The 12,126-nt window shown below is 45.2% G+C and overlaps 1 protein-coding gene across 4 annotated transcripts in view; it reads left to right on the top strand.

Annotated features, from left to right (window-relative positions):
- Positions 1-8,233, top strand: part of NR3C2 (nuclear receptor subfamily 3 group C member 2) — a 328,743-nt gene extending 320,510 nt beyond the window's left edge. For all 4 annotated transcript variants that reach the window (XM_064585141.1, XM_054508712.2, XM_054508711.2 and 1 more), the window contains one exon: positions 5,579-8,233. In XM_064585141.1, coding sequence (XP_064441211.1) covers positions 5,579-5,734 — 156 coding nt within the window. In that variant the 3' untranslated portion in view covers positions 5,735-8,233. The remainder of the gene's footprint in view (positions 1-5,578) is intronic.
- Positions 8,234-12,126: the final 3,893 nt, after the last annotated feature.

Here is a 12,126-nt window from a genome sequence, read left to right as displayed (position 1 = left end):
GGTGCCCACTTCCTCGTGCCCTTCCGGTGCCGTGTGTTTTCCAACCCACGTGGTGCCCTTGTGTGGCAGCAGCCCACCTCAGCCATGTGCTAAGGTCCTAAAGGCCCTGACCCACTGGCTGCAGCAGGCCAAGGCTGGTGAGGGCAGCGGGTGGGCTCTCGGCAGGCAGAACCTGCAGCCTGGACCTGAGTGGCCCCTCTTCTCCGTGCCCAGTGGCCAGGGGTACCTGGCTTTGATTCTCCCAAATCATCCTGCACCTCACCAGCCACAGGGTTGAGGCCTGCAGAGGTTTTCAGCCTTGTCCCAGGGAAGGGAGGGCCAGCCAGACACCTGAAGCAGTCAGCACTTTCTGGTAGCTGCTGAGGCCCCTTGGCCTCCCAGCCTGTGGGCATCTTGACCACCTCAACAGCGGTGAGCCCTTTCCTGAGAGTGGTTGGTGGTGATGGAGCCCCCAACCCCCAGGGGTTCTCAGGGTCAAGTGTCCAGTCCCAGGCTGCCGGGCCTACCACACATGCCCCAGGAAAGCCCTTGTCCCTCTGCAGCCGGCCAAAGCATTTACTGTAAACAGAAGCCTGGGTGTCTGCTCATGACCGGAAAGGAACTTCTTTCTCAGTCTGTGGGACATGGAACAGAGGTGGGTGTGAAACGCCAGCCCCAGGTTAATACGCATGGTTAGTGAGTAGAGTCTGGCACACCTGTCCTCAGCCAACCTGTCGGGGAAAACAGCTGAGCCCTTGGCTCTGGTCTCTCTCCCCGGCATCTCCTAGGTGATGCTCATGGAGGGGTTAGAGGTCGGTGCAGAGGCCATGAGCAGGCCTGGGACCCATCCCCACAGACAGACTCCCGTGGTGCTCCTGTGTGCCGCCTCAGGTTCACGACCTGATTTACTCTGCTCCTTACCTCTCCTCACGTGCAGGAACTGGCACATTTACAAACATAAACCTCTAGTGGCCCTGCCAGGTAACTCGTTTTGGACGTCAGCTGGTCAGCTGACAGGGGCCGCTCCCCGAGCTGCGTGCCGCCCTGAACCCTCCGAGTGAGCCCACACGCGCCCCAGCGGCTGGACAGCTCCGCTCCGTCTCCTTCAGCTTGTAAGCCGGAGCTGCCTTGTCGCTCTGACCACCCTTCTGAAAACAGCACCTCCTCTGTCCCTTCTTGTGCTGGCGGCACCTGACTGCGTTCGTGGTTTCCCTCGGTAGAGCAGAACGTAGATACCCGAGAACAAGGCTTGGTTGTGTTCGCCCCGGTTTCCCAGCTTCTGGCTCAGAGCAGGTGCTCCGGAATTGGATGGATGGACGGACATGGAGGAGGGGTTGTGGATAAGGACCTCTGCCCTCCCCTCAGCGCCCTGCGGCCCAACGACAGGGAGCCTTCATCTCTGGACATGAACTAGGGCCAACCCCAGAGAAGTACAAGATGTGGCAGCCAAGCAGCGTTGGCCTAGTGGGGGTTGATATTGCCCAGAAACCGAGATGTCTCCCCTCAGGTTAAAATTTTATTGACGTATAGTTGACACACAATATTAACATTAGTTTCGGGTGTGCAGCATGGTGACTGGACAAGTCTGCACAGACACCGTCTGTCACCATACAGTGCAATATGGGCTGTATTCTCCATGCGGCACCTTTCATCCCCGTGACTTCATTCCATAGCTGGGAGCCTGTTTCCCACCCCTCTTCATTTTGCCCATCTCTCCACCCACCTCCCCTCTGGCAACCATTAGTTCTCTATATTTATGGTTCTGTTTCTGCTCTTTGTTTATTCATTTGTTTTGTTTTATGGATTCCACATAGGAGTGAAGTCATATGGTATTTGTCTCTCTCTGACTGGATTATTTCACTTAGCATAATACTCTCTAGTTCCATCCATGTTGTTGCAAGTGGCCAGATTTGAATCCTTTTTTATGGTTAATATTCCATTTTGTGTGTGTGTATACACATACCTTTTTTTTATGGCTTATCCTTTCTTTACGGATAATCCATTGCATGTGTGTGGACACTTGGGCAGCTTCCATATCTTGGCTATTGTAAACAATGCTGCAATAAACATAGTGCATATATCTTTTCAAATTAGTGTTTTCATTTGGGGGAGGTAAATACCCAGTAATGGAATTACTGGATCATATGGCATTTCTATTTTTAAATTTTTTTGACAAACCTCCACGCTGTTTTCCCCAGTGGCTGCACCAGTTTGCATTCCCACCAACAGTGCAAGAAGGTTCCTTTTTCTCCACATCTTTGCCAACACTTACTGTTTCTTGTCTTTTAGATTCTACCCATTCTGACAGGTGTAAGGTGGTGATACCTCACTGTGGTTTTGATTTGCATTTCCCTGATGATTAGTGATGTTGAGCATCCTTTCATGTGTCTCTTGGCCATCTGGATGTCTTCTTTGAAGAAATGTTTCTTCAGGTCTTGTGCCCCTTTTTAAATTGGGTTATTTGGTTTTGGGGGTTGTTGTAGGAGTTCTTTATATATTTTGGATATTAACCCATTATCCAGTCTATCATTTGCAAATATTCAATAGGTTGTCTTTTAGTTGATAGTTTCCTTCTCTGTGCAAAAAAAACCTTTTTGTTTTGATGTAGTCCCAATAGTTTATTTTTGCTTTTTGTTTCCCTTGCCTCAGGAGACATATTCAGAAAAATGTTGTGAAGGCCATTGTCAAAGAGATTATTGCCTACGTCTTCTTCTAGGAGTTTTATATTTTCAGGTCCTACATTTAGGTCTTAAATACATTTTGAGTTCATTTTTATGTATAGTATAAGAAGGTGATCCAGTTTTCCCAGCACCACTTATTGAACAGACTGTGGTTCCCTGTTGTATATTCTTGCCTCCTTTTTACAGGTTAATTGACCATGTAAACATGGTTAATTCTGGGCTCTTTATTCCATTGAGCTATGTGTCTGTTTTTGTGCCAGTAGCATACTGTTTTGATTATTGTAGCTCTGTATTATATCTTGAAATTCAGAGTTGTGATGCCTCCAACTTTGTTCTTTTTCAAGATTGCTTTGGCTACTTGGGGTCTTTTGTGGTTCCATACAAATTTTAGGATTATTATACTTCTGTGAAAAATGCTTTTGGTATTTTGATAGGGACTGCATTAAATCTGTAGATCACTTTGAGTAGTATAGACATTTTAACAATATTTATTCTTCCAGTCCATGAGCATGAAATACCTTCCCATTTGTTTGTGTTGTCTACATTTTTTTCATCGGTGTTTTATAGTTTTCAGGGTATAGGTTTTCCACTTCCTTAGTTAACTTGATTCCTAGGTCCTTTTTTTTTTTTTGGTACAATTTTATATGGAGGTTAACATTTTTTAAAAGGAAAAACCATCCTCTTCTACAGCCCTGCAGGCACCCCACACAGAGGGCCATTGGGGACAGGGAGGAGGAGAGATCAGGGTGAACTTAAACTTGGTTCTGTGTGCCTGCAGCTGGTGCACAGAGCTCTACCTTCGCCCACTGAAAGGTGTGCCCTGCAGTCGAAACTACCAACTCATTCGTGGCACCACATCCGGAGACTGGGGCCCAGCATGGGTTTTAGCTTTCACGGCCACTAGCCCGCCACCTTAGCTAATTTCTTAATTTTTTTTTTTATCTCAATTCTAAGAATCTCTCTCCTGAAAAGGTGAAACACAAAATTTTCCTGTCCCTCGATTTATAGAAGGGGGACCCAAGGACACCAAATTACACAAAGACGACCCAGAGCAGATTTTGCAAACTGTGTCCCATAGAGAAAAATGATGTTGTATGTTTGAAGGAGTTTGGGACCCCTCGGGAGGACAGAATCGGGGGTTTTACCAGCAGAACCTCTCAACATCTTAAGAACTGACATCTTCTGTCCCAGTTCACTCATTCAGTCCTGTGAGGCAGATATACCCCGTTTTACAGATGTAGAAACTGAGACTCAACCTTCACAAGGCAGGTGCCGAAGTGAACATGCCCAGAGTGGACAGTGGCTTGTGCTGTTTTCCAGCTTGTTTGGCCCCAGTGTTCTGTGCATGAAGAACACTTATCAAAGTTCTCAGTCCTTGGAACCTACTTAGGGAAATGCCCCTCTTAAGACTGAGGGCACATACAGGCACAAACAGAACACCGGCTATTCTTCCTGATGACATTTTTTTGATTTCTGGTTTGTGTTAAAGGCCTTTACTGTGCAGTTATTTACTGTCCTTAGGGTTGCTAATTAAGTTTAAAAAAAAAGAAAAACTCTGAGGAAAAGTTACAGTTGTATTTTCACCAGAATCATTTTATTAAGATGAGAGTGATTCTTATGGCATGTAATATTGTCTGCTTTAATACAGTGGGAAATGACCAAAACTTATTTTTCAAATTAATGATATACTGCATTTGTGGATGGTTGTTTTGTTAACTTACAGAAATGGAAGTGGTTCAGGTCCAGGAGGATGGAAAAAGTCCTTGGGCCAATCAGGTAGGGGAAATAGCTGGACAGGCAAGTAGACGGAGAGATTGTCCTTGCTGCTTGCACTCTTTCTCAACATCAGGCTAAAATAGAAAATGGTTGAGAATGGATAAGAAACACACACACAGACACACACACACACTGGAATGTTGTTCAGCCATGAGAAAGATGGAAGTCCTGCCGTTGGTGATAATATAGATGGAACTTGAGGGCAATATGCTAAGTGAAGTCAGGGAAAGATTATAATACCGTACAATATCACTCATACAGGAAATCTAAAAAAGCCCAAACTCACAGAGAGTAGAATGGTGGTAACCAGGGGATGGGGGAAATGAGGAGATGCTGGTCAAAGGACCCAAACTTCCAGTGCTGAGCAAATAAGTTCTGGGGATGAAATGTAGAGCGTGGTAATTTTAGTTAATACTGTATTATGTACTTGAAAGTTGCTAAGTGAGTAGACCTTAAATATCCTTGCCACAGAAAAGGAAATGGGAATTATGTGACACGATGAAGGTATTAATCATTTTGCAATCTATAAGTATCAAATCAACCCATTGGACACCTTAATCTTACACAATGTTACACATCAGTTATACCTTAACAGAGCTCGGGGTGGGTACTGAAAAAGTCTCAACCCTGCCCACAGCTCAGGGTGAGAAGCTGGAGGAGGGAAGAAGGGGGCGGGGCCCACCCAGGACCAGAGGGAGCAGGACCCATGCCAGCAAAGGTTTTGTGGCCCTGCCCCTCACTGTCCTGGGCCTCTGCCGTGCAGGCTCTGAGCCGGCGCCCAGAGATACAGGCACATGCCTGCCCCACCGAATCCACACATTCATGAATGAGAATTTGGTGCGAGCAATTCAGCGTCCCAGCCACTCTGAACTCTACCTGACCCCGAGGCCACCGGTAGAGTCAGTATTCGATAGTTACTCAGCTCTTAGCCGGATCCGTTGTGCATGAAAGGCACCTTCCGTGACAAGTGATGTGAGCACCCTTCCTCCCCCAAAACAGACGACTTAGCCAAGTCAGGCAGCGTCACAGATGCGCGTCCCTGGTCGGATCTCTGAAGGCCGCGCTTACACCAGAGTTAGGACACAGCGGGGTGCGGGGATGGGAAAGAGGCCCCCATGTCACGTCCTCTGTCTGTGTTGCAGCTGGTGAGCGACTTGCTGGAATTCTGCTTCTACACCTTCCGAGAGTCCCAGGCCCTGAAAGTGGAGTTCCCCGCGATGCTGGTGGAGATCATCAGCGACCAGCTGCCAAAGGTGGAGTCCGGGAACGCCAAGCCCCTCTACTTTCACAGGAAGTGACGGAGGACGTCTTACCAGGAGAGCTTTGCCTTAAGTTTCCCCATGCTGTTCTACACCCACCAAGGACCCAAGAAATCCGATTTTTAACATGTGATGGTTGATTCTTACTTGTGCAGCAGTTTCTCAAGTTTAAAATCACGTTAAGGGTTGGGAGCCGGGAAAGCAATGTGACATGGATTCGGCGAGACCTGAGCAGTCGGAAGGATTCTTCCCTCTCTGATCCCCAGTGCTTAGAAACACGTTCCTGTTCCTCTGGATGAAAAGCCATATCTAGTCAATAACTCTGATTTTGATATTTTAACAGATGGAAGTTTTAACTATGCCATGTAGTTTCTGGTATCGTTCGCTTGTTTTAAAAGGGTTCAAGGACTAACGAACTTTTTAGAGCTTACCCTCGGTTGCACATAAAACGTATAGTCAATATGGGGCATTAATATTCTTTTGTTATTTAAAAAAACACAAAAAAAGAAAAAATATATACAGATTCCTGTTGTGTAATAACAGAGCACGTGGAGGGGAACGGTAGCCCCCTCGGGGGTTCCTGGCCACCCATGGTCTTCTGCATCACTGGTATACATACCCTTAGCGTCCATTTATTATTTAATTAGAACGGATAAGATGTTAAATGCCTTGGTTTCAATTTCTAGTATCTATTGTGTTGGCTTTACAAATAATTTTTTGCAGTCTTTTGCTGTGCTGTACATTACTGTATGTATAAATTGTGAAGGACCTGAACTAAGGTGTAAGGAACTTTTGTAAATGAGACACATACAAAAACAAAAACAAAACAAACAAAAAAAAACTTTAATGGTTGATAGGATGAAGGGGAAAGTATTTTTGAAAGAATTCTATTTTGCTGGAGACTATTTAAGTACTATCTTTGTCTAAACAAGGTAAAAATTTTTTTTGTAAAGTGAAATGTTCTGCATGCATAATGAACCGTTTACAGTGTATTTAAGAAAGGGAAAGCTGTGCCTTTTTTAGCTTCATATCTAATTTACCATTTTACAGTCTCTGTTGTAAATAACCACACTTAAACCTCTTTGGTTGTCTTTAAGCCTTTCTACTTTTTCTGTACTTTTGTTTTGTCTTTGGTCTCCCGCTGGGGGTGTTCGTGGGACTCGAGCACGTTCTCTGGCTTCTCCATTCTGCGTCCTTTGGGGAATGACGTGCTGTGGCGTCTGCAGCTCCTCGAAGGTGTCATTTGGCACCACATGCGAGCGAAGGTCCTGGGAGGGCCTGCAGCTCTAGGAGAGCAGCCTCCTCTCCTGCTTTCCTCTTGAAACAGAATCCGCTCTAGGAGCACAAGGCTGGAAATGCGATGGCCCAGAGAGCATAGTCTCATCCCATTTTAGAAAATCGCATTTTCTCCTTTGGGAAGGAAATGCCAGGCACTCTCTATGTCTGCAGAAGGTGACATGTTCACTTCTGGTCTGGGAAAGGGGTTTTGCACTCCCAAACTGGTCGTGGGGACACGTAGGCCGTTGCAGGGCGCACTAGGAAGATGCATTTTGGCACGGTTCAGTCAGAATCGCGTGGAGACCGCACGGTAATTAGAGGGTTTTTAGATTTTTAAAAGGTAGGTTTTAAAAATTTTATACATAAACAGTTTTGGAGAAAAAAAAACTACAGATCATATAAGCAAGACAGTGGCACTAACATTTTTAATTCATTAATCTGTTTGGCACTGATGCAATTTATGGCTTTTCTCTTGCCCCAGATCACAAACCTGTCTATCTTTGGGGAAACCTAACAATATGATTGCACTAAATAAACGACTTTGACTAGAGGCCAAATTAATCTTTTAAAAGTGATGATAATCATCAGGTACTCAGTGAAATCACATTATTTTCCAGAACCTAAAAGCTGTCGCTGGAGAAGCCCAAGGCCAGGGGAAGGCAGCGTTGGAATCCACACTTTTCTCCAGGGTTCACCATGCAGGCAACATTACCTTGTCTTTCAGAAGACATCTGCCTTATGCAAGGGGGAACCTGTGAAGGCTGCATTCAGAGGGAGGAGTTTTTCTTACATAATTTGCAATTTCAGTAATTTAATTTATAGGCAGATCTTTAAATACAGTCAACTTACATGCACAGCAATATGAAAGCCACACTTGGAAGGTGATAAATACACAGCATGCAGACTGGAAGTTTCTAGAAAAGAAATGGCTTACAAGAGCAGCTTTTAGCTCAGACTTACGTTTTATGAAATTGGAATTTCAGTGTAACCAGGTTTGGGATGGAGACAGTCTGCGTCAGCTTTTTGTATTAACAAAGTTACTGGCTCTCTATATGTCTCCAGGTAACTTTGCTTGATTAAACAGCAAAGCCATATTCTAAATTCACTGTTGAATGCCTGTCCCAGTCCAAATTGTCTGTCTGCTCTTATTTTTGTACCATATTGCTCTTAAAAATCTTGGTTTGGTACAATTCATATTTCACCAAAACTCCTTCATATAATTAAAAAACACTAAATTAGTTTAAAATGAAGCAATTTATATCTTTATGCAAAAACATATGTCTGTCTTTGCAAAGGACTGTAAGCAGATTACAATAAATCCTTTACTTTAATCACCTGTTGTTTTGGAAACATTTCATTTGGATGTCTGTAGGAACACCTGGACTTTGTGCCCCTCCACATCTTGAGAATGGTGAGCTTCTACCTACATCCAAGACAGAGTAACATTTTTCCCCCATGTTAGAGCCCCCGTTAGCCACATGTTAATTATACTCTTTGGGGACTGATTTGATGCCTTGTTTCTTACTGCTAATAACATGTGGGTGACTAAAACAACCTGTAACAGTTTAACAAGTACTGCCCACCACATAGCTGCTAAACACTCTATGCACATTGCCTCCTTTCTCTCTACAGCCACAGGGAAGCTTGATCTTTTGTCAGCCTTTGAGACTGACCTGAGTAGACCAGATGTCCCATCTGACTCCAGAGTTCTTCTTCCACACAGTCTTCTCTTGCTCCTTTACCCCGGGGTCCTCTTGGGCCGACGAGAGACTCCACTCCCCACTGGCTAGAATGCTTCTCACACTCCTTACAGGCTGCTCCCCTTGATTTCACTCATTAATATGGACCACGGAAGAGCAGGAAACAATCATCAGCTCATCTTAAAACTAGAAAACATGTAAAAATAAATTCAAGTACATTTTTAATGTGTCATTTAACTGGTGATCATTCAAACTATTTGCTTCCAGAAAGAGAAGACCAGTTGAGCATTAAACAAATTCAACTTCATTTTAACATGATAGGAAGATTTCTGGAACATAACATGGCCATTAAACACAGAACAGGAGAAAAAATGTTTTAAACTTGAGAATCAGGTACACAAATTTGTTTATAAAACATCTATAAATGCAGTTAATTTTTTCTCAGAGTTTATGGAATTTGACCTATTAAGGGGCAAGGCTTTTCACCAAGGCCCCTAACTTTAAATAAAATCCATCTTGGGCTGTGAGCCCTCTGAGACCAGCAGGAGGCCACACCAGTGTGCACCCTTAATTAAAGTGGGTGTCCTTTCTGACTAGAGCAGACTCATTCTTGGGACAAGGGTGACTCTATTTCTAAGAACTTCTAAAAGTGCTCTCAGACGCAAAAACTCCAGCGGCACACTGAGGAATCATTAGCTAAGAACGAAGCCTCCACCACTGAGACAGCTCGCCACTGCATGCGAGAGTGGTAGAAATTATGCATGGTGATACATGTATAATTAGGCATTTGTTTGCTTCGGTATATTGAATGCCCCTCAAGCAAATAGAATTGTCCCTTTATGTTAAAGTCAGTGCTAACATACTTTTTATAAACTGCAAGTGTACACGGACTGAAATGATTACGAGTATCTCTGGCACTTTAATTTCAAGTCATCCAATTGTTTGTTAGTGCAGCAGTTTTCTTGGAAATCGAACAGTGGCTTCCCAAACAACACTGGAGAAGCGATTAGAATATGATCTGAATGGTCAGCACAGACCAAGACCATACCCAAAGCAAAGTGAACCGCGGGGCAGAATGGCAGGTGGTTAGCTGCAAAGCACCCCAAAATGTAGTGTTTTAACAACTACCTTTTATTATTTCTCCTGAGTTTACAAATCAGCTTGGAGGGTCCTGCTGATCTGGACCAGGCTTGGCTGAGTCAGCCCTAATCATGCTTCTGTAGTTAACCAGCAGTCGACTGGTCTAGGATGGTTTTGCTTCGTGTGTCTTCTCATCCTGCAGTGGGCTAGCCTGGGCATATTTCCATGGTAAAGGCAAGGCGCAAGGTTCTAATAAGAAGGACAGTGGAAAGGTTCAACACTTTTCAAGCCTCTGATTGCATCAAGTTTCCTCCTGTTCCACTGGTCAAAACCAGTTACAAGGTCAAGCCTAGAGTCAGCATAGGAGGCCTCCACAAAAATGACATGGATTCAGAGAGGGGTGAAATTTGGGATCATTAAATCAAGCTACCACTAGCAATTACTCTGATGCTTTTTCATAGAATTGATGTTGCCAGGACAGCAGTTTCCGGGTTATCTGTGGTCTGAAAAACCCATTTCTTTGGTTCTTCATGCCCTGGGCCAGCCTGGTCCAGAGAGGGTCACAGCTCCTGTAAAGACTGGCTGAGCTGGGGTGGATCATGCTCCTCCTGCTCTCTGAGTTGCTCTGTCTGCAGCATTGCCTCATTTGCTAAATCCTCCAAGGAAGGAGAAATCTCGACACCAGCACATGGCACTGAGCTGCCCAAATGAATCTGGTGTGTTAACTGTCCAAGTCCAAAGTGCGCGTCTCTTGTTGGGCAAAATGCAGAAGTCTGCTTTCCAATCAAGTTGATCTTCTGATAGCAAGGAATTCCCCAAGGTATTCCTCCAACCAGTAGATTGAGACACTTTTTGCAGACATGAGCATTAGGAGGATATGTCAGGTTACCCAAGTGGGGTAGCAATAAATTACTGCCCAGACCAGTGAAGGAAAAAGAGTGCTGACAAGCTTCTGAGAAGACATTTGCAGAGCCACACCCTCCTGGAATAACCTCTCTGGACAAGAGGAAGGAAGGAAAGTTGTGTGGCTCAAGAAGACTCAAAAAGTCACGGAAAACATCTGGCTGAGAAAAGGAGTCACCAAGACTGGCTTGGAGAGATTGGAGGGGAAACATAAGAAGGTGAGAAGGGGCTCAGCACGGAGGTGAATAGGGAACAAAGACAAAGCCAAGATGACAGAGGCAGAGTATGTCCTTGGGAAGGCAGGGAAAGGTGAGACGATGTAGAGGGGAAGACCAAGCATTGGCCTTTGGAGAAGGACCTGGAGAAAAGCAGCGAGTGGCCAGAGACAGGAAGGGGGGGCAGAGACTAATTCCCACCACCGGGCCACCCTGCCGGCTGCCTTCTCCCATCTCCACTTACTGAGCTGTGTTTCCGGCTGCGCACCCCTCAGGCACCTTCACGTCACCATTGGTCACACCATCCCAGTGAGGTCGGTAGTGCTCTCTCCACGGAAGCAGAAAAAAGTCAAGTTCACTTGCCCAAGGTCACCAAGGTATAAAATAGTGAAAAAGGGTTCAAAATAGGTTGTTTTTAATCAAGACTCATACAGGTAGCCACTGTATTAGTCCCCTAGGAATGCTGTATAAGGTACCACAAACTGTCGGCTGCAAGTCTGAGATCGAGGTATTGGCAGAGTTGGTTCCTTCTGAGGGCAGTGAGGGAGGGATCTGTTCTAGACTTCCCTTCTTGACTCGTGGATGGCTGTCTTCTCCCTATGTGTCTCTTCACATGGTCTTCCCTCTTTGTGCATCTGTCTCTGTGTCCAAATTTCCCCTTTTTATAAGGATACCAGTCATATTGGATTAGGGCTCACCTGCAATGACCTCGTCTTAACTAATTACACCTGTAACAATCCTATTTCCAAATGAGGTCATGTTCTGAGGTACTGGGTGTTAGGATTTCAGCATATGAATTTGGGAGGGGGAGTGCGAATCAACCCAAAACAGCCATTGTCCCCTACTGGCTGGCCCCCAGAGGCAAGATGGTACAGCAGAAAGAACATGATTAGCTGACTGAACCTGAGCAAGGCTCTTTGTCCTTGAAGGGCCTCCATTTTCCCATCTATAAAATGGGATAAATTCTCCGGGCTCACTCAGTCACTATACGGAAAGAATGAGTTAAACACCCGTCACTGGCACAGAAAATCTACTGCTTCCCCCGGCCCCCCTGCCCCGTGCCCCCAACTGCATATGTTTCTGCTACTACAAAGGAAAGGAGGGGAAAAACCCCACAAGCTCTTTGGCTCTAATCTCACATGGCATCTTCTTTACAGGCACAGAGGTCCCCAGAACAGGTCCTTGGATGATGCAATCAGATGTGAGCCCCATAGACAGCCCCATGGCAAGCAGAAACACAAAATCTGAGTGTCTG

Source organism: Mirounga angustirostris, unplaced genomic scaffold (genome assembly GCF_029215605.1).
Source record: "Mirounga angustirostris isolate CCGP_5_RB_7025 unplaced genomic scaffold, mMirAng1.0.hap1 SCAF_2, whole genome shotgun sequence".
NCBI classification, from domain to species: Eukaryota; Metazoa; Chordata; class Mammalia; order Carnivora; family Phocidae; genus Mirounga; species Mirounga angustirostris.
The sequence above is the reverse complement of the archived record's forward strand: the minus strand, read 5'-3'. Positions and strand labels throughout refer to the sequence as shown.